Genomic DNA, 24,230 nt, shown 5'->3' on the forward strand with positions numbered 1-24,230 from the left:
TGGGGTATTTACTGATGTATTTTATGTCAGAGACCAAAACGTGAAAATCTCTTATTTTCTTTTTATTTAAAATCACAGACCTTATCTAACCGAAAACCAATTAAAAAACCTATAGACTTCGAGATGAGGGAATCACAAAGTGTAAAATGCTAACTGATTTCTGGGCTTTAGGACTCATTCCTGCACGACACTATTTAGTGGAAAATGTTCTCAGCTAAAATGAACATGTTTAAGTTCTTTTGACCAGTTTTATTAATCAGTTTGTGTTTAGTTAATATGAAACATAAAGGCAGCATGCTTCACATTGTTGAAGATAATTTTTGGCATTGTTTTTTGGAAAATGAAAAGGTTCATGTTGAATAGTTTTCTTTCATGATGAAACAGCGTTGCCCCTGATACCTGCCATGCTCCATATTCTGAAGAGGGCCACTACATTACAAAATAATGCAGGATCCTAACTCTGTACAGAACTTGTTGTTAATTTCATTGATTAGCTTTAGCTGTCTCCTGTTTACTTTGCAGTGTCCTACGGGGAATTGCTTATCTACTTACAACAGAGGTAGAAAGAAATTCACAAAGTCAGAGAAAGACATTTCTCAGTACATTACATTTGAAAGTAACCAAATCAACACAAGTCCTATCTGAACGCAATGAAAACAGTCCTGTCTCCAACCTGAAAGGTGCCCAATGGGTCCGGTTGCAGCGCTTTAGTCTCTTTCCAGGCATACGTCAGTCATCAAAATTGCACTGGTATCCTGTAATTGAAGGACTACTTTGCCCAAAAAGTTTGTATGGGTTAGCTTGTTGCCTTTGATAGTCTGGAGTGATGCACAGAATGTTGGTGCTTGTGATGGTTCATTAAAAAAGCATAAGTGGCTGCCATTTCTTGAACCACTGACGTTATAGGTTTATTGTTTTTAATAGCAAACAGATACACATACAAAACACGGTATATGTTTTCCTAACAGTAGCTGCACAAAATCTAACTCATCAATCATCTAAAATAGGGAAACTTTGTATTTTAATAAGGAACTCTGCCATCAAACAGTAAGGCTACACCAAGATTACAAACCTGAGGTATTTAGTCCATTCTGTATTTCAGTAATTGGACACGTGGTTGAGCATGGCATTCGCAGAATTATCTCATTTTCTAATCGCAATAAGGTCCACTTACTATTTTTAAACTGCAGCTTGAGCTGTAAAAAAGCTAGCAAGTGATGTTTTACAGTGTAAAAAAAATGTAGTTTGAAAAGTAGTTTTGGACAAACTGCAAACTAATTTTTTCACACTTGCCAGTAAAAACATTTGCAATCACTCCAGACTTCATGGGAAAACATGTAGATACAAAAATAATAATATGGATGCAGTATTTCTTTAAGTGGGAGCAATAACATTTAAAGCACTGATTAAGCCTCCTCTCTAACTGTAACTATTAGCTGCATTCCTTTCCATGTAATGTTGTACAAGTGACGAGAGCTTTTACATGCTGACTTGTTTTTACCAGCCTATTTATTCAGGTGCTTTGAGAAAGTCACCTCTGCTTTACAGACAGGAGTCTGCAGTAATACTGGTTGAGGTTGATGATAAATATTCTATTTTTTCTACAGTATATAGATGAATTTTAAAGAACCCAATCAGACTTTTGATGCGCTTTGTCAGCCCAGTTGTTTCCTAACTCTTCTACTGAAAGTTTGCATTGCACTTTTATTTAAATCCATTTTGTGAGGAAAGTTGAATAGGTGTGTGCTGCCATTGCCAATTTGTTATAAATCTGTTTTAGAATGTTAATTGTACATTTCTAAACTGTCCAATGGATTGTGCGCCCCTCCCTCTTGTTACTGGAGCAAGGTGGCCAGGTGTCATCATCTGCCTGTGAGAGTGCAGGCAGAGGGATATTAGTTTTCTTGTTCATAGTTGCAGTTCAAAGACCCTGCTTTCATCAGTCCAGTGGAGATTGAATTTATTTTATTCATAACGTATCAATAGAGTTGTACCTGGGGAGGGGGGATTTTCTATTCTATTTTATTGCGTTTTGTAAAACATGTTCTATGTGTATTTTCACAGAAACCTGTGAAGTGTAAATGTCATGTAGTCTATTTTAAGATGTTACCTGTTGACCCAGGAGATGAGCTGTCTGTTCTTGTTGTCACTTCCTGAAGAGAAATTACTGAACTTCCAGATTATCATTCAAGCATTTTGTAAAATTAATTTGTTTGTTTCAGTAAAGAAATTTGCTTCAGCACTCTTTGTCTGTCTTTGTTCAACAGATCATTTTAATGCCTCTGCACCGGCAACAGCTGTGGCTGCAGGCATTGTTTTCAGGTTATCCGTTCGTCCTGTTCTCATAAACACAATATCTCAAGAATAGCTTGAAGGCATTTCTTCAAGTACAGTACAAACGTTCACTATGACTTAAGGAGGAACTGATTAGAATTTGGTAGCCAACAGTCAGAGGTCAACTTCACTGTGACCTCACAAAACACATATATGGCCATAACGCAAGAATTCATTGGATACTTCACTTGGATACTTGTCTAAGACAATACAATGATGAAGTTGTGACATTTGATATCCAAAAGGTCAGAAATTAAATGCACTGTGACATCATAATATTCTGCTGGAAATCTCATGCCCATAATATAATGCCGTAGCTCAGGAAGGCTCGGAGGAATACAGCTGCAAGGTGGTAATTCTAGTTATTTCTTTGCATCCATTTTTCTGAGTTTTTTCATCTTTGGGAGAACTTTTTCTTTCAGTCCTCATCTCCTCCCTCCATGCTGATGGAAACTCAGGTGAAGTCTCGTAGTCTACAAAACATTTCTGGAACTTCACAGCAAAACAGCTACTCACTGTGTGGTGCCATACGCTTTTAGATAAGATTTTATTATTTAAATAAATTTGAGATCTCAGCACTTCCAGACCTTGGATAACAGTGGACGGACTCTGTGGAGCCATGTTTTTGTTTTTTGTTTTTTCCAGTTGGTTTTTAATATTTTAAAAGTCCCCAGCTACTTCAGTTGTTTAGGAGAATGCTGCAACACTGTTTTGCTGTAAATCTCCAGAAATGTTTTGTGGACTGTGTGGAAACTTTTAAATCGAAATGGGGGTGAGGGGTTAATGACTGAATGAATAGCCAGCCCCCCATTATCCTGAACTGTAACTGACTATCTGCACGGTCTTAGTTCAAACCAACTGTTTTGTTGAATCCCACTGTCCACACAGAGGCCTAATGCCACTATGAAAATGTCAAGCACACAATGCCTCTTACAGCCTATTTGACTTGAGGTTGACAGATGAATTGGTTTGGATGACTAATCAGTGCTGGTAGAAGTTGATCAGTATCGGCATAACTTGGCTCAGATACTGGCTGATGGCTGGCTGAAGTGAAGGGAGTGAACATTCAGTGAGGTTGGGATCCCAAGCTACAAGCAGAGGAGCCGCCTTTCTGGAGAGAATGCTGAGCAGCTGTGTTTCCTTCATTAGAACATCGGGCCTCTCATCTGGAATTACTGACTGTGATGGAAAATAAAAGTTCAAACATTTTTAATGGTTAGTGTGTTGTACTGTTCAAACTCCACTATTGGTTGACCTCTCCTTCATACACACTTTCTGTAGGTTGGCATTTGTGCAGACCTTGCCTGAGAAAATGACCCACAGTTCATAGTGTTAACAAAAATGGTAAACAAATGAGGAAGGAGCAACTGCAAGACAACAGAAGTTACATGCAACTGTATGATGCTGTTTCCATAAAACAAGTAAATTGATAATTGGACAATGACCTTTCATCCATTCTGTAAGGAGCAGGAGCCTGAAAGACATTCAGATCAGGCGGTCAGTGCCTTCAGTGCCTTGGCCATGAACACCGTAAATGAGACCATTCCAGGGCCATGCAGCCACTGGCACTCAATCAAAGGTACAGTAGTTATGATGGACCCCAGTGCACACTAGTTACTTAAAGCACGCACACACACACACACACACACACACACATACTGCGCATATATATATTTAACCAGCCATCTGATGGATTTTACAAATGAATGAGTTACATAGGCTATTGTATTGGGAACGCATATCATTTCGTTATACTGTAGATTGCTCATATTTTACCAACAACTAAATGAAAGCCATTATGGAGATGGGTTTGCCTAATGCCACCAATTATTATTCAACATTGTGAGTTCTTCAGGCAGATTTCTGCCAAGATGGCAGTCTTAAGGGCAGGGACCAATTATCCGCCCAACACATCTTTGGAAGGCTTATGCTCTCTGTTGGCCAGAAAGCTGCACTTGAACACACTGCAAAGACTACAACCGACGGCCTTACAGCTTGTATGTTCTGCACCTGAGTAAGAAGAAATAACTCTTTTTACCAGCAGGTAGCAGTAGTCTGCATTCATCATTCCAAAATAGAAAATGGGCAACTCTGAACTGCAGATATACAAACTGTTGTTATGCTCGACACTCACTAATGTAGTCACTTCTAATGGAGAGCATGTGTGATAAAGAGTTTCAAATGTCACTGCTGAAGAGGAGGAGAAAAATAAGATGAAACTGCACTAAATGGGTGAAATCATGTGACAGTGACAGGCTAAAGAGGCTCCCCCTTTCTTTTTACATCTCTCTTCTCGTAAACCGATTCACTGAGCTGAACAGCCAATCAGAATGATTTCTTGCACTGACGACCTCCACTGCAAATTCTAATGGCTCAATTAGCCAAAAAGCCCCCAACAAGGGCCAGCAATGGCCGACTAGTGCCACAGTGTGGGAAACACTGTAACAACTGGGGCCATAAACACTCACCGACGGCCCTGACACAGGCCAATGGCCGACTGTTGGCTGGGTGTGGGGGGTCCTAAGGGGGAACACTGACCAGCCCTGCAAAAGTCAGAGCCCCACATGTGTTGCCCCAGTCAAAGAACGTCTGGACACACCACTGCAGTCCATTAATAAGACCAGGCCACGGCAATCTCTGCCACTAGTGGGGCACTAAGAGTCAAGTCAAGCCAGCAAGCCTGCAGTTGGTAAAAAGTTCATGAGTCATCTGCAGTTGTAAATGTACAGCTTTTTGCAATATGACATATTTGATTAATGACCTTTAATAGGTCATGTCAGAAAAGAGAAGACAGGACATGGAAGAAATGAGCCATTACCCACAATGCAACTCTACCACTGAGTGACATCACTGAAGGCAGTTAATCAGATTACATGCAGCTTCCTCTGGAGCCACAAAAGGCCTTAAACTACTTGCTCACATGTGCAGTAGAACTGCCCAGGACCTGTAAACACAGTGTTATGTGGAAAACTGGTGCAGTTGCGATTTAACAAGGGTCTCTATGAAGGAGATGATTAGATCACACTTAATGTCCTTTACATGTAATCAACTGTTTTATATTCCAGGCACACGTGCACAGCGGTGTGTTGTCAGCTCGGGAACACTACATGCACACACATACAAATGTTTGTGTGGAAATGAGAGCAGGATAAGAAAGGACACCGACATGACTTTATTTACACCTGGGACAAGCTCAGAACACACACACTGAAACACACTGCTGTTTTATTCAACACCTTACTGAGTCATCTTCAGAGTAATGAAATATTTGAACCTGTTTGACTTTTTTAATACACTGTTAATGTATGAATAATCCATAAAAAATCGAGTTTCATCTTTTCTTTCTATTACTGCTGGTAGACAGAAAGAAATCATTGTGTAAGGAAGTTGTGTGGTTTGTTTAAGATCTGGATGACGTCACTGATGACTAATGTGTTGGATACTATGGAAATAAGACAAAAGAAGGGAGGTAACTGCATCAACGGTAACAGGTCTGAGATGTGATAAGCGTTAGGTCCCATGTGGATGAGTCAATATCATGTAGTCTACAGTAAGAGGATGAGTACATGGAGGATGATGTTTGACGACCACCTCATCATCTGTAGAAAAGAAACACAGAAGATCTCCAGAATCACCTCCTCACATCCCAACAGACTGTCACACAGCTGCTCCAACAGGTTCACAGCAGCAATGTCCTCTGCTTCATGAAACCTAAAGGAGATCTGTATACGAGTACATCGTCTCCCCTCTGCCTTTATGTGGTCCAGTAAATTGTGACCTTGTGTTTCATATTTATCTGTGATTCTTAATGTATTATTATTTTTATTATTAGTACTAGTATTAAGGTTTGAAATATATTGTAATGTGGAGGTTGTGTATGCTGAATATGAAACAGTAAAGACATTTTCTTGGCCCATTTGAGTTGAGTTATTTTCACTTTATGTTATTTATTTTCAAACTCGTGGTTTCACTGTCTGGAGTCAGGTGGGACTGTCCCACCATTCTCTTCGGTAAAACACACATTAATGTTGGCTGGGAAATGAGTGAAACTATTTTTTATTGGGTTTTTTTGTTTTTTTTAAATTGAAAATTAATCGAAATCTTTGTTGGTGCAGAGGGAAGTATGGCGTTTCTACTCTTGAGATTCAAGATAGCTACTTAAATCCTATAAAACTTAACACTACCAACTTTGGACATTACCCGATGGTCATTAAACCATCATGGTTATTAAATGCATAGATTTTTAAATGAAGTTTGGTGTGACGTTCTCTACGTAGAGCGGTGGACGTATCTGGACGTACCGGGTACCCCCAGCCTGCCTGCCTGGAGCAGTGACGGAGGGGAGGGGGGCACCGAGTCTGCCCCTTCACTGGGTCTATACAAGGCCAAACTGGTTCTTACTGTTGGGGTGTTTTCACATTAACGTTAAAGTCGACCAATGCATATCAGCAACGTGGTGGTCAGCGCGGCGGCAGGAAGCAGCGACGAAGCTAAGGTCAACTTCAAAATTGACGGTATCCGTCTGGTAAGAGTCTGTCCATGGCTTCTCTCCAGCGGAGCTAGCTAGTCATGCTTATTAGCTACTTGTTGTATCGATTTGCTGATATTCCTGTCCGTATGTTCATGTGATGTGTTGAGGGGCAGCGCGTTAACGTGTCACCAGTGGCTTGCGGACTAGCGGTGTCGTTGAGGTAGCTGATATGGCTAATATGCTGTCATTGAGTGGTTTGGTGACAGACAGCGGTTAATGAGCTAACTTAGTTGCTAGCTGCAGTAAGTAACATCACTGTACTTCAGTCTGTCGTACCCTCCGTATTTTACGCTGTTCCTCTGACCACACAGAAGTACAGAAACCTCTTAACAATAGTTCACTTAAATAGTAAAGTGTAAATGGCAACCTAACACACACACACACACACACACACACACTCATTGATTCCTGCCCTCCTCTGTGTAACTTTTATCAGCGTGTTGTGTTTAATTTTACATTCATCAACACTACACATCCCATCAAATTGCTATACTGCCATGAAAACACGGTCGTATACATTCTCATTTGGGGCCAAATTTGCCTCCTGGCACAAAGGAAAGTGTTCCTGCAACCACTTGCTGTGTGTATGTCCAGTGTTATTCTGGTTTATGGCTGAAATGAGGGGAAGTGCAATCCATGAACCTGACCTCTCCAGCTAGCTCTGAATATTCAGGCATCCCATCAGCTTTTACACTGTTGCATGGAGGGAATGTCCTGAACTTAAAATGTGTCCCAAATGTATTTAAAATGGCTTTCCATCAGCATAAGGGTGAATGAAGGGTGCCAAAATTTTCAATTTTGGGTGAACTCATCCTTTAACGCAAAGTGTACCTATTGGCTTTACCCAGAGCTTTCAACTACATTCCACTGTCCTCCACAACTGTTTACTTGGTTGTCGTCAGCTGCTGTGAGAGCTGTGCAGACTCCATCCACAGATGAATCAGAATCAGAATCAGAAATACTTTATTATCCCGAGGGGAAATTGTTTGTGTTACAGCTGCTCCCATTCAAAGTTCAGAATATGCAGAAATAATAATAGTAATTATAACAACAACAACAACAACAACAACAACAACAATAATAATAATAATAATAATAATAATGATGATAATATCAATATCAACAAAAACAAAAATACAAGAAATGTACATATATACAGAGCAATAATGCCACACTCAGAGCGAGGAATTAGATGACAGACTCAATAAATGAAGACTGTGAGGTGCGTTTAAATGCTCGATAAGTTAACTTTGTATTAAACATTTTGTGTCAAACCACTACTTCCAATGTCAAGAATGATTCTCAACACCCACAGCAGTTTAATATTAGGATTATTTAGATATCCTGCAACATTCCTCCAGAGACAAATATATACCTTAAAGTCTCCATATAATTATTTTGTAACATTGAGCCTCGTAGTTTTCATGTTTACACATACAATATTTTATCAAAAGCTTTCAAATTTTGTTTCTTGTCATAAAAAAACAAAATTCAAGATCTAAAATTGGAAACACGTTAGAACAAACATACATGGACCTGTTACATTTCAACACTGAATGAAAGAATACATCTCAGGATTTATCTGAAAACTAAGAAGGTTTAGTAACAAGTGGAGCAGGTGAGGGACTCCAGTAAGTACTCAACCCATTCTGCTTCTCACAATATGGAGGACAAATGAGAATGATACATGTTGTGTCTAAAGTAGAATTTGAAAATAAAGTTGGTGTCACGCACAGTGGATGCAAGCCATCATGGCAACAATGTGGGATGGTTCATATTCACCCTCTTGTATTGTGTATACAGGCCCAATAAACAAATATTTCAGTCACAGGATAGCAAAAGATGACCGAAGAAACAATGTAGTGATATAAAGTAATGAACATAAATGATTATACAATTGCAAGAAAATCCCTTTATAATGGTGATTACATTTTTTATTTTGTTATTGGTTTTCTATTACCTTTTTATTTAGTGATTACGCTGTGTCAGTGCTAGGGATGTAACGGTATGAAAATTTCACACCACGGTAATAGTGACCAAAATTATCACGGTTATCGGTATACCGCGGTATTTTTAAAATGTCTTCAAAATGTTGAAAAAACACTGATACACTGATAAATTGAAATAATTTCACCAAGATTTATATTTAAATAGATTTATTATATGTTAAAAGGGTTAAGGTATAAGCAGCCTGTTTTTGAAAGGCGTCCTGTAATGTCTGCGTTACAGAGGTAGAATGAGATGTACTGGCAGTAGCACTCGATTGGCCAGCAGACCCTCTCTGTGAAAAAAATGAATAGAAAATGTCATTATTAATTATTACTGTCATTGTTACTTAATACTAAGGGTGCAACCAACAGATCACAAAACTCACAATCTAGATCATATCACTTTTGTGAGAAACAGGTTGGATAATCTTTTAGATCAAAACAAAAAGGATCATTGTAAAATTAATTATGAATACTCTATTTTGGCTCTTATCTCTATCTAGACTCTTGTTATATTCACCATTTTATATTATTCTTTATATATAGTCTATTCTACAAATAATCCACAAGTAATATATATTTCTGATATTACTTATATATATTGGCTGTCTGTCTCTGTCTGCTTGCTCTTCTGTTGTCAATGGACTCGGTCAATCTGATTGGTCAAATGGCTGCTGAGCCACAGGTGGACGCTGCTCCGGTGAACGGAGCTGAGATGAAAGTCATCTCAGTCAGTTTGCATTCATTAACTCAGTCCACCCAGTACGTGTTTGTCTCAAATCCTCCTCACTGCAGCTCTGCATCAATATTTGGGGAATTAATAGGTCGACTTTAAAAAGTGAAATCTACAATTAATAAGCGGTTCAGATAACGTGCCAAATCACGGATCAACTTCGTTCAGTTATACCACTATCTGGTCAGTTTACATTAGTGACAGCAAATTAGACAGAGAAAACTCGACATACACACATCATGCACCTGAGCTTAAGGTTAATTTACCTTGCATTCACTTAACAGTTGAGGGTGATGGTCGCGCAAATGAGTAAGTAAATTGGATGTGTTGCCGCCCCTCGCAACAACTTTCTTCTTGCAGCTCCTGCAGATAGGGCTGCCATCCTCAACCAGCTGTCCCTGAGCATTCTTATAATAACCAAAATACGCCCAGACTTCAGATTTGGTTCTCTTTGAGGCGGAAAAATGCCTTGAGGGCCGCTACTATCACGTCCTCCCTCCGCCATGTCTTCTTCACTACATAACAAGCGCACGTTGCACGCTGCGCCTGCGTAGGGAGACTTGGATAAAGTATCTCGCGAGTTTTCCACACCGTGGTTATCAACCGCAGCGGTTACCATGGTAATTAAAACTTAAACGGTAACCTTCACCGTCGGGAATTTTACCGTGGTTTACCCTGACACCGGTAACCGTTACATCCCTAGTCAGTGCATACAAAAATGAAATCTATTACTTGTCTCAGCTGTATGAGTCCGACTCCACAGATATTTGCTTTGTATTTCCAGCCAACACTGCTGGAAACTGCTCTGCCTTTGTTTTGTAACACACAACCACACTATCTTGATCTGATGTTAGTTCAGTCACTGCATAGGAATAGTAAGAAATAGAAAATTCAGTCAGGGAATTGATAAATAACAACACATTACTAAAACGCCCAAATGCGAAGGGGTTGCTTTTGTTGTTTTAGCCATTCCAATAGCCAAAGATATTCAGCAATAGAAGAAGCAAATCATCACAGTGGACTGTTGATCAAAACCAACAAATGGGAGGAAGAATGCATCCAAAGACCTTTAATGAATTAAAGAGTATGGTCTAGACCTGCTTCAATTAGAAAGTGTCATGAGATAACTTTGTTGATTGATTGATCTAAACCATACAGCATGAATTAAAAATGAGTCACCAAAGATAAAGTGGTACTGTAGTGGCTATCGTTAGTCTCCGTTACTTTCATCTTTGTCGTAAGTTTCTTCTTATTATAACCACATAATATGGACGACATGAGATTGTAATTATGCGTTGAGTCAACGGTAAAACAACAATGTTGCTTTGCAGTCTGCTCATTTATTCACAGAAAACTTAGAATTAACTATAGAATTCCGCTTCCTGTTAAACATAACAAGGTACGCTACGGAAGCTGCATAGTAGGGCTGGGCGATATGGCCTCAAATCAATATCACGATATATTGAGCAACTCACCTCGATAACGATAAATGAACGATAAGTAACCCCCCCCCCACACACACACACACACACACACTTTAAATGCCACTTTAAAGGACTGTAAAAGTAGTAGTTAAGATGTATATTATTTATTTAGTAGTTAAGAACAACTGATAAGCACACGATTGAACAGCTGAAAAGCACAGATTACTTGAAATGACAACAACTGAACAAGTTTAAAAGTCATAGATTAAAGCAAAAAAAAAATCTTTTGACTGAAATGTTTTTTCGAGCTGTAGCCAAGTCATATTCCCAATTTGTAATTTGTGAAACATGTTACAGGGCATTTTACTTGACACGTGCTAAAAAAATAAGGTAAGATTTACAGCCTCACCCCACACCATGTTCTCTAATGCAGACATCAAGTTTAAATATTTGACCAACAGTGTTTTACAGGAGGATGATCTGAACAGCTGTTCTATTCACACTTAAAATGTTTTTTGTCTTTTCAATGTAATTTTCAATCTATGAAATCAACCTTTTTTGCCAAGCTTCTCTCAAGTTTTACTCTTTCAAATAAATCAACCATCTACAGAGCTTTTCAGTACGCTATTTTTCTACTTCTTCTTCTCATCATCATTATCATTAATTATTATTATTATTAATATTGTTTAAAGTGGGCCTCTTATCGTTTAACAGACATCATAAGACAAGACTGGACTTTGTCTGCAGTATCATACAAGCAGCAACTTTTGCAGCCTTGTCTGATGGCGAGTTATCACCTTTCTGTCATCACTAACATGCTGTTAATAATCAAAGAAGCTCTGAGGCTTTGTTCTATATGTTATAATACAAGATTTCAGCATTGAGCTACAATCAGGCTACATTCATGATTTTGTACAGTCTAACCAAAAACTTCTTATTGATCATCATTATAAAGTTTCAGGGCGTTCCTGTAACCATGGTAACTCACGGTGCCAGAGGGGAGGGAGAGACGCTGAATGAAGCCGTTTACACAGATACACTGCAGACAAAGTCCAGACTATAGTTGTTATTTCACACATGTAGCACACAACAGGAGACTCTCCGTGTCAGACGAGTTCTCACGTGCTGACTAAACTCAATTGATAACGTAGCAGCGCGACGAGTCCTTGCTAGCTAAGCAGCTAAACTTTAGCGCCGCCCCGTGTTGAGATCCCGCCCTGTGTGGGTCACTACACTGTCATTGGTCAGGCGCGCACACGCTGTTAACGATACCATTGGCTGTAGAGTGTGACAATCTGTCAATAAACATCAGCCAACAGTTCTCCTCCGATCTACATTGATCTCACAAGTCGCCTCCGTGAAGTTTGAATGATGGAAATCCGTTGTAGCGACGGGGAACTTTAATCCATGTTAAAAGTATAAAATAACTTAAATTTCCTTCAAACACAAAGTATTAAAAATACAGTCTCTTATAAAGAGATTCGACTACCGCAGCTGCAGCCGCTTCATCTTTTGAACCGGCGTGCTCCATTTTCTACGTCTCACCGTCTCTTTCCTTTCTTGTAACAGACTGGATGGCGTGGAGTCACGTGACTACACACGCTGTATACGTAGTACAGCCGAGCGTCTTAAAGGGACATGAACATACCAGTAGCCTACCTACACACACAGCCAAACAAGACAAAAACGACTTTTCTTTTTTTTTTTTAAACACTGAATATACCGACAGGGGCAAAATGACGTTGGTTATCGTTGTAAATTTCGGTATCGGTAAATTTTCGGTTTATCGCCCAGGCCTACTGCATAGGATCACCGCAAACATCCATATGAGTCAAACTATACAGGAATTTACAGCAATTATTAAACCATATTACTCAACATTACAATAAAAAAAACTCCTTTGTGCTCTACAAAATTATATTCTACAACAAAATAAAATACACTTGCAGGTGTAAATGGCGCATACAGATACAATCTTTGAATGGTGTGTAGGTTTCTGTGGCATCTGGTGGTGAGGTTGTAGATTGCAATGAATTGAATACCCCTAGCCTCACCCTCCTGGCTGCTAAAAACACAGAAAACGTGACAGGCCCTCTCTAGAACCAGTGGTTTGTCTGTTCTGGACTACTGTTGAAACATGGTGGTATAGCGTTGCTAGTCCGACTCATTAGTCTGTCTTAGCATTGTACTGTACATTGTTTATGTGTGAAGCACATATTTCTTTAGTAAAATATTAATTTAACCACTGGTTAATAAACTGGTCTTAAAACTTAAAAAACTTAAGACTCCTCTATAACATGAAGATCATGCTTTACATATACTATGAGGAAACATACTTATTTCTACATGGGGTATCTGCAGCAGCTAATCAAGCCCTGAACTGCATCCTAACTGACCCGATAACACTGAATATGATTTGGACCACATGTGACCTAAGGCCAAAGCTACGGACTTTGTTACTAGGAGCTGAGTGGACCTCTAGTTGGAGCGTATAATGTTGACACGACACATGACAAGCCTCCACCCCACTTCCCAGAGTGGATCAAGTCTCCTACTCAGGAGAAAACACTGTCAATGAATCTGTTATTCTTAAGTAATAAGACCATTAATATCACTCTTGCAGATGCTGCAGCCAGTAGGGTTAGGGGTTAGGGAGCCTTGCTAATCCCGCTTGGATTTAAGGCTGTTCCTGGCTAATGTCTGGTCACAGGAAAATGAAATAGGCGAAATGTGACGCAAACAATGGGAAATCAGACTGTTGTGCCCACAGAGACCTGTCTCTACAATAACATCCCGGATAAAGCTGTTGTCCATGTTTGAGCTGACAGAGCGCAGGACTCCAGTGGGACGAGGAGACATGGATCCTGTGTTTACATCATTGATGCTGACATAGAGCAGAACTACTTGGTGCTCACGCTCAGTCAAAGGGCATGGTACACTGTTTACCTGATGTCGAGCTCTTAATATGAAACTGCCAACCACAATATTATGCAATATTATTTCCTGGGTGTGTACATCTTTATGCATTTACAACTGTAATCAAATCAGATCAATTTAATTTATGTAGCCCAAAATCACAATCACATTGCCTCAGTGGGCTTTACAATCTGTAAAGTGAACGACATCCTCTGTCCTTCGATTCAAGTGAGGAAAAACTTGCCGTATTGAGAAAATAATTACCCTTTTAACAAGGGGAAAAAAAGATGGAAGGAACCTCAGGAAGAGCCACAGAGGATCCCTCTCCCAGGATGGACAGACAAGCAGTAGATGTTGCATGTACAGAACAGAACAACAAAATCGCAGTTTACAAATTTCATTGACAGAATATTGGATACAAATAATTATATAGAATATATTGAAGTGTGTGGATCCAGGAGAACGACTGAGCAGGCTGAGGCTGGAAGAGGACAGGCCACATGAGATAATTAGCAATAAAAAAGAAAACATCAGAATGAAGAGGCATCAAATTTTACAGAAGTACACACATAACGGAATAGTAAAACAGAATAGAGCAGTGATCCATCGGATCCATGGGTATGACGAACAGATCCATCAATATGTGAGGCAGCGGAAGCCAGGAAAGAGAGATGTTCCCAGGGGCCTGTGGTCCATCAGAAGGGAGCCTGAATGAAAAGAGAGGAGGAGGAGGAAGCTATAGAGAGAGGACAGTCAGAGAGCAACACAGCTTGTAGCTTGAGGGAACAGAAAACAAAAAAACAAAAGTTAGAGAAATGCAATGTTATCAGGAATAAAGGATTGTTTTCTTGTCTGCAAACTCTAATACTACGGTTGACTGAGACCGACCCACTGAAGAAAGTACTAGAACCTATCAATAGAAGTCAAGGACTAATTAAAGGTTAAGTCAAAGAAGTAAGTATTTTGAATTTCCAGATTGTCTGATGTCAGCAGGGAGGTTATGCCAGAGGAATGGGGACAGGAAAAAGCACGGCAGCCAGCTGACTTCTTTTGAACTCTCGGAACTGTGAGAGGTGGATTTATGCGGTAGGACAGGTATGATGAGGCAAGGCCATTTACAGATTTGTAGGTCATCAGCAGCACTTAAGTCTGATCTGACATTATTTGGAAGCCAATGCAGTGAGTCTTGGATTGGTGTAATATGATAAAATTTTCTTCTATGTGTTAAGACTGTAGCATTCTGAACCCTTTGAACCTGAGCCATCTCAAGTGGCAGACCCGAAAATAAGGCATCATAGTAATCCAGTCTAGATGAAACAAAGACATGGATAAGGATCTCTGCATCAGCCATAGACAGGAGAGACCTAATTTTAGATATGTTGCGTAGGTGGTAAAATGCGATCTTGGAAATGTAACACCGAGATTCTTGACAGTTGAACTTTAAGAAATGACACAGTTGTCAAGAGTTACCATCACCTGATCAAAATGGTGTCCCTTTCGTGGGCCAATGACCAACATCTTAATTTTATCCAAATTTAGGAGGAGAAAGTTTTCTGACATCCATTTCTTCACTGTAGACTAGCAGATCTCTAATTTTGTGATTTGAGAATCATCATCAGCTGTTATGGTCATATACAGCTGAGTATTATCCATTATCCGAGTATGTCCATATAGCAGTAGAAATGTATTCCATAATTGTAAATAATTTGGCCAAGAGGTGAAATATATAAAGAGAAAAGCAAAGGGCCAAGAACAGAGCCCTGGGAACCTCCATACTTCACATCTGAAGATATTAAAGTAGTAGCATTATAAGAAACGCATTGTGTTCTTTCTGATCGGTATGAATTTAGCCAAGCAAGAGCCAGGTCAGAGATGCCAAATTGACTTTCAAGTCGGTCTGACAGAATGCCATGATCTATGGCATCAAATGCAGCCGAGATCCAGTAACAGAAGCACTGAAGAAGAGTTTATGTCCATAGTAAGTCGAATCTAATTTACCACTTTAGTAAGTGCATTTTCAGTGGAATGACAGGCTCTGAAAGCTGATTGAAAAGGTTCCAGAAGATTATTATTAAGTTGGTAGCCTGAAAGGTGCTGAGACAAAAAGACTTTTGAGAAGAAGGCAAGGTTGGATACTGGTCTGTAGTTATTTAGAGAGGTCAAGATGTGGTTTCTCACTGTGAGGTGTGGTTTCTTAATGTACATATTGCTTTATTTTATTTTATTGCATTTTCTGTTCTATAACCTGTATGTTCTTTGTGTAACATGCGGGGACTTCCAACTTGTTTTTCATTGTGCAACCCAGTGTAGTACCAGAACAAATAAAGATCCTCATTGATCCTTGCACTGGCTGTGTATAAGTGCAGGCTGACCAGTGTATTTCCTGCTCACACAGGCTCCAGTCTGCGATGTGCCATGTACGCTAGCTGGAGATGAGAATGAAACCTGGTCGAAACTTCCTCCTGGGCCTGTGCTCCATGTTGGCCCTGGGATTCCTCTACTACTCATCGGGGAGGATCAGCTTACGAGGCTGGGGCCACAAATCATGTGAGTCTTCCTCCAGTAAGCAGGCATAATGTGATGTATGTCCTTTATTAACTTATGTCAGTGACCAGTGGAAATTGCATCAACAGTGATGGAATGTGTCTCCTCTACAGAAGCTATAACATGTACAAATACAAAACAATAAATCAAATGGCAATGTCAAGTAGCAATGAAATACATCTCCAAAAAAACAGCATTGCAACAACAAATGGACCACAACTCAATTCAACATCGGTTTGGATGTTAAGTGTGTGCATGTGACTTCAATCCACTTTGTAAATAGTCCGTTTTGTTTTCCCCACAACCTCAGAACAGTTCAGTTCCAATTCAGTTCATGAAAAAAAAAAAAGAAAGTTAAGTCAAAAAACGCTCCGGGTTGTACAGCAGAGCCCCACAAAACATCTTCTGGGTAACTGCTGTGGAAACTCAGACTGGGAAAACACATCCAGTACATGAAGTGGGCCTGTACTCAGCTGTGTGCACTACTGACACTTTACTCCTGGGCATGCCATGACTTTTTTGCACCATTCTCAGACGCTGCTGGTCCTGATTTCTGCCCTCTCCATACCAGATTTCTAAAGGCTTTTAATAAACTTCCATGAGAAGCCGTTTAGGCCAAAAATACATACTTCACTTGCACATACATACTGGTACTGAGCAACTGAGGTGTGTCTGATATGTCCTCCTACATTAGGTAAATGCTGTGGCTTTGTTGGCTATAGAACAGACACAGCTAATGCTAGACAAAAGAGTACATTAACTGAAAACGATGGCGAGGCTGGAGGTTACACTGTGAGCCGCGGTGAGGCACAGGTGTTGACTAAGGGGCCACTGGAGAGAGGGCCTCTTATTCTGGGTGTACAAACACTAAAACGTTAGATGCATCAGACTTTTTTATTTCAAAAGCTGATAAAACATTACATGGCATGAAAATAAATAATTTATGTATTGACTTTATAAACAAAGTCACTGGGCTGTAACTACACTTCATGGTTCTAATGTTAGCAAACTGAGGTTGCCTTATGCATTTTCATGTGGTTAGATTAAAAAAAAAAAATAGGATGCTAATGCTAGCTTATGTTAGGCATTGTGCTTTATTAGCTGGTGGATTTTACAAGATAGCTTAGCTGCTATTAACGATAAATGCTTCCTACACTTAGCGTCTAATTATTAAAATCATTCTGCAAAATAATCAAGAGGTTGGCAAGCGTTAGAAAACAAGACTTACGGTGCACAGTTCTAGTTACCGGCCACCTCTTGACGGTGGACCTGTCCTGATGAAGCAGCTGTGCTGCTGTGTGGCTGGGTCGCATGAAAGCAGCAGCATGGTGCTGGCTTCATTTTCCGTTCTGAATGCCATCAAACGTAATAACGTCTCTGTTGCCATTTAAGGGATAGACTTGGAGGCTAATCAAACTATTAAAATGACATGCCCATTCTCCACATTTGCGGCAAGATGCTGCTAGAGTCTGCTCCTTCGTGTGTAAATAAATCCCCACAGCGCCAACTTCCAGTTCTGGTAAATGACCAACGTCGTCATCATCATACATTCGGTTACATTGAGACTCGACTCAGTTGGGGAATAGGTTGGTGGAGTTTCCCCAGCATACATTGAGGCAATGCGTTTTGGGCCGAAAGCCAGAGAAACTGTTTCAGAGTGTTCTAGATAACCCTAATGTTACCTGTTATGCAGTATTCAGTGTTGTCGTTAAAGTCCTTTAATGTTAGAATGGACTATAGTTAATGTTCTGGAAAAAGATGACTTGCACCATGACTTAAGTTGCTCACGAGATTGGTGACTTCCGTCCTGAGGCGCTAAGCTTTCCCTCTGACTCCCTGCATGATTAAACCTAGGCCTGTAACAATGTTGATGCTTAATTCTTACGTACGTACATACTAACTATTACATACATACATACTCACTTTTACATTATTACATACTCTTACATACATACGTACTCACTTTTATGTACATACATACTCGCTTTTACCTATATACACTCACTCTTACATACATACACACATACTCACTTTTACATAGATATATACTCACTCTTACATTGATACATACTCATTCTTACATACATACTCACTTTTACATACATACATACTCACTCTTACGTACATGCATACTCACTTTTACGTATATACATGCTCACTCTTGCATATACATACTCACTTTTACATAGATACATACTCACTTTTAAATATATACATACTCACTTTTACATACATGCATACATACATACATACATAGTCACACTATATGCATCCTCACAGGTATATACACTACTGGGAGTATGCATGTATGTGCAAGTGCTCAGTACCAGTATATATGTATGTGCAAGTGAAGTATGTATTTTTGGCCTAAACAGCTTCTCATACACTTCACGTACTTTCCTGCCTGCTCTTCTCTGTCGTCTGTTTGTTTTGCCAACGTGAGAATATGAGTAGTGGCATTTTTTGTGTGGAAAGTGTTTTTTTCCACCTCAAGCACTACACATCCACCAGATTATTCCTCATCCTGACACAGACATAGGAGGCAAGGCTTATGTTTTAACTGTTCACAGTGACACAGACTCTTCAACACGATCCGATGCCGGGTAAACCTGCATATTGCTCCTCCACTGACCAAACCACACAGGTGACTCAGAGACACTCACCGTGCATTCAGAGCCTGCATGTGACCCACGAGCAAGAAACTCTGTGTATCCAAAAACCCTTAAGTCAGATTAAATTGTATGTTGTATCACACAAACTTCTCTTGTAGATTAGTCATTGAAAATGAGAACTGTGCAAGATTTTCCTTTTGTATCAAGCAGCAGAAAACCTGCAGCAGGATGTGTTTGAGTTCATTTGCTGACTGTTCCTATTGCACATGTACACATCGCGACGTCAATGTTGAAATGATACCTCTTGCAGCCCTACTTCCTACAGTAACTCAATTTCAATGTAAGAGATGGGGATCCAGACTCCTGTTTCCTGGGTAAAAAATACTGAAAATCATGAGGTTAATCAGTCTGAATAACACAAATCAAGTAGGCATCTTTCAGAGATCATTTTAGTGTGTAATTCCCTCCCTATTGATTTAGGATTAATAAAACATAACAAAAGTAAATCAGTCCTTTATAACATTCAGTGAACTGTTCATAGTTTTAGTTATGAATTATTGATTTAATATATTTCAGTCATTTCAATCAAAATGACCACATGGAAATGTTTATTACAATGCAGTCCTTCAGTCAGGGAAACTGGGAGTTTTTACATTCAACTGCCCTTGTTTCAGCCATAACTCACCATTAAAGCAGTAAACCAACTAACAAACTGATTCAACTACACTTAGTGATTTCTTGATTTTAAATGTCAAAAGCCATGATGTTGACTTGATAAAAAGCTAAAGTCTGAACAAAAGTCATCATCTTATTAATGCTGTGCTGACTGTAATGCTATTTTGACAATAACATTTACATTTACACAGACTCTAAAACATAAATTTGAAATATCAAAAGCAAGTATAGTGATGTGTCTGTTTAAGGGAGAGGACTTTCTACCTGTAGAAATATAACTTTTTACCTGATGGGGGATCCAGTCCATCTACTTAGAAACAATTAAGTGGTTCTGAGGTGCTGATGTTGATACTGGGAGGCGGCCTGTTATTTATGTTATATATGAACATAGAATTAATGAATAAGGAGAAATGAGGGCTAGGGGATCACAGTGTAATTGTTAAAATATAAAACATTGAACACTTATTTTAATAAAAATATATAATTTACAGCAGATTTAATTTGAAAGATGGCTGGATTGAATGTTTGTGTACTGCTTGCTAGAGATGAGGGTTTCTCTCAAATCTCGGGGTTGGTTGAGTTGCGGCTGGAGAATAAGCCAGGCTCTGCTACCCTGCGTCTTGGCTTGATTAGAAAATGGTGTGTTAGTAGAGCTAGGAAAATGCTTCTTCTTTATACTTTTCCATATAAAGAATAAGCATTGCCAGACAATCTAAAGCACACATTTTTTTTATTCTTGTACTGGATTGCATGAAGTTGTATGGTGTTTTTTTGTGTTTTGTTTCCACTGAGGTGAACAAATATATAAAGAGCCACTAACATACACCTCTATGTTACAGACACAGATGTGGATAGCATATTCTCCGTGGGACGGATAGTAAAATCAGGTATAGGCAGAGTCCTCCACCTATTTTCACATTCAAATTAGAAAGCCATGTTAGTCAGTTTTGGTGGTTTAAAACTCTTCCAACACCAGTCATGTTTATGAATTTTTAATGGCCTTTTAGTGTTTTTTTTTTGTTTGTTTTTTTTGTATGTTAAAATGTCACTTCAAATGTCTTTCAAAGCACTTGAAGTCACACAAAGCATCAAAGAGCAACTAAAAATGGGCACTTTATTCTGACTGATGCCAACATGGTGGATGTTTCTACCAGATGTAACTGCCATGTCAGTTGCTATGGCAACACACAACCATGGCACACATTGTATATGAAGCGGAGGAAATTTGCAGCTGTAAACGATGAACCCTAATGATCAGAAGTAAAAAAAATGCAACAGAGCAACTCCACCAACTGACAGGCCACTGAGGAAGGAGACAGGTTTATGCATCATGTATACCAAATACACTTCTGTATTTCACTGTGTGTATTTATTTGTATTTTCCTGTTACTTTTTTTATAATGTCATGATTTTCAGTTTCTGGTACCTTTTCAAAAAAAAAGCAAAATCATTCCTTGTAAGCACTTCGCAAGGAGTACAGATGAGTTAACAAAATATTCATGAATATCTTTTACATAAAAGATTGAGCCTCTATTGGTCACGCATTACATAACAAACAGAATCAATTAAATCAGAGCAGCATGGTACTGTATACTTTAATTGATGGTATACATGTAGGTGTTGCATTATCAGTCTGGTACTGTTTGTCATTGGTAGGCTAGCTAGCTATGTCAAAAGATGACATTTTTAATCCTGTCTGCAAAAGTCTGATTAGTCAATAGTTCATCCAACCAAGGCAACAGCCATCAGTGAAGGCATCACCAGACCTATTTGAATACTACATATAACAAACATGTGGGCAATGATTCAAAGATCTGGAACCAAGCAGTTTAAAGGATTCATATTTAGCTTTTACCTATGGATAAAACTGTGACTACACTTCTTGGTGGTGGACCGATCTGTACCTTAGTGGCACGTGCTTTACAAATTTCAGGTTATCTTAAACTTGATCAGTATCTGCCGTTGGTATAGTACCTCCTTCCAAAAGCCTGTATTTGTATAGAGAAGGTGGATGCTGTTGCATGTGGATGAATTTACAAAAAGAACACTAAGCCTACCTGGTATTAACATCACAAATGGACCAGTCCAAGTACGTTAGTTCACACCTGGCATCACAGTGTGTCTCCACATGCATCTCAAGTGACAACGTGTGTTTGGACCTTACTTGCCTGCTCTATGTGCCAATAAACACGTACATCTCACTGTTTGCAAAAAGCATGTACTGTTGTTTACAACTGGTGGCCCAATAGGCGGTTGTGGCTCAGGGGTAGGACCAGCGTCTTGTTATCGGAAGGTCGCTGGTTTGATTCCCCTGGTCTGCATGTCGAAGTGTCCTTCGGTAAGATAATGAACCCCAAACTGCTCCTGATGTCCTGGTTGGCACCTTGCATGGCAGCCACCGCCATCAGTGTATGAATGTATGTATGAATTACTGTAAGTCGCTTTGGACAAAAGCATCTGCTAAATGCCCTAAATGTAAATGCAATAGTAGTAACTAGGGATGTCCCGATGAGGTTTTTTTTACCCCGATCCCGATCCGAGTCATTTAATATTTAGTATCTGCCGATACCAAGTCCCGATCCGATACTTAGCCCTAACTAATATTTTCCTAGATAATAAAACTGCATTAAGAAAAAAATCACCTGCATCCAAGCTGTTCCTTAATACGTTTTTTTATTTTGTTGAAACAAAGTAAGAACTTTCAAATGGGTCTTTCTTATTCTGCATATCCTTTCATATCATTTCATTGTTTTTTTAACAACCAAGTAAACAAAGTCAGTAACTAAAAAATATATTTGGTTCTTATCAATTCAACTTAGTGCAGCTTTGTAGTAAAACTCTCATCTGTTAAATCACCTCAAAGGTGGTCATGAACTTTGCTGTACATCTCCAGTAAGGCGGTATCTGAAATGTGATGGTAGGGCATACCGGGGATTCAAAAAACTCCAGAAGATGGCAAAAACCCTGCTCCTCTACCACGGAGATGGGCTGGTTATCCACAGCGATGAAGTCAATGACGTTCTCTGTAATATTTTTGGCCATGTCGCTGTCTCGAGGACATTTCTCTTTCCTTTTAAAAGTATCCATGAATGTTTGTTGCTTCGGTGCCTTTGCCTGTATTGCTTGAGTGAACTCGTTGTATTCCTTTGAGTGTTTGTTTTTTATGTGCCGTATCAAATTTGTAGTATTAAATGCAGCTCTTTTGTTACCCCCTCGCGAAACGGTCGTATTGCAGATATTACATGTTGCCGTTGGACTGCTTTCGCTTTCTAATTTAAAATATTTCCACACTGCAGACATTTTATCCACAGGGTTGACAGAGTAATGTTACGCACGCATCTGCGTTCTGCCACAAATTGTGCTCCGTTTACAACGTAAAAATAATCGGGCTTGGGTCCACGTTCAAAATTGCCGATCCCGATCAGTGAAACAATGACCATATCGGCCCCGATCCTGATCCCACAGATCAGTTCGGGACATCCCTAGTAGTAACCAACTCTTTGAGACACACAGAGATGTTTTTTAAACAAGGACCTGTATAACTTCTGCCAAATTTACAAGAAGGTTGAAGTTGGTGTTGCAACAGTGGCTACTTTAAATTTTTTAATTATTTCTTTTTCAGCTTCATTGCTTAAACATATATTACCTATGACAGAAATACATTCATCGTTCTCAGACTACCTCTGAATGTGGTCTGAGTGGTTGGATCTCAGTGCTCCTCAATGTGTCTCCAGTATCTGGAGCTGCACCTGTGATCATATCACTGAAGACACATGGGAATGCTCGGTGTAAACAGGCGCCGTGTTAAACATACAAAGTTTCACTTGATTAACTGAGAGACTGTGAGCCAAAGTGGTAAAGGTTTATAGCAGGTAGGTAGGTAGGAAGGAAGTCAGGCCCTGCTTTATGTGATGCTACAGCAAGATATGCATCCTCCCTCACTTTCCAGAAACAGTCAGCACTACTTATCCCTTCACCAACAATCACGACATCACACACTGTTCTCCCAGAGATAGTGTCAGTACATGTATGTGCCTCACTGACTTATCTGCACCATGTTCATTTCTTCTGTTGCTAAGCTTTGCTTCAGTGAGATGATAGAGCAATGAAAGAGCTTGATAAGTGTTGAGCTTTGTGTGTTGACCCCGGTGTCACAGCTTTATTGTTTTAAGGTTTTTTTTGTTTGTTTTTATTTTACATGTTTGAATAAAAATATATCTATTGATCTATCTTCTGGTTTTTGCTTTACAGACTTCACTCTGCCAATCTCTGCCTGCTTCCAAAACTGAAAAATACCAAGTCCCGCTGTTCTTCTGTTAACAGGACTTAATCCCATTTTGGCTCCCCATATTGAACCCGTTTACTTGGCCTCCATTGCACAATTTAGTGGGAGTTTCACCAAACCAGTCCAGTTATTGAAGTTTAGTTGAGCGGAAGTTGACAACAAAACCTCCAACTGAGTGAGTCTGCATC

At 39.5% G+C, this 24,230-nt stretch overlaps 1 protein-coding gene across 2 annotated transcripts in view; it reads left to right on the top strand.

Moving 5' to 3' along the window:
* Positions 1-6,699: 6,699 nt before the first annotated feature.
* Positions 6,700-24,230, top strand: part of LOC141004670 (CMP-N-acetylneuraminate-beta-1,4-galactoside alpha-2,3-sialyltransferase-like) — a 161,698-nt gene continuing 144,167 nt past the window's right edge. For both annotated transcript variants that reach the window (XM_073476323.1, XM_073476324.1), the window contains exons 1-2: positions 6,700-6,859; positions 16,322-16,473. In XM_073476323.1, the coding sequence (XP_073332424.1) occupies positions 16,359-16,473 (115 nt within the window). In that variant the 5' untranslated portion in view covers positions 6,700-6,859; positions 16,322-16,358. The remainder of the gene's footprint in view (positions 6,860-16,321; positions 16,474-24,230) is intronic.

The sequence above is a fragment of the Pagrus major genome, chromosome 11 (genome assembly GCF_040436345.1).
Source record: "Pagrus major chromosome 11, Pma_NU_1.0".
Lineage (NCBI taxonomy): Eukaryota > Metazoa > Chordata > Actinopteri > Spariformes > Sparidae > Pagrus > Pagrus major.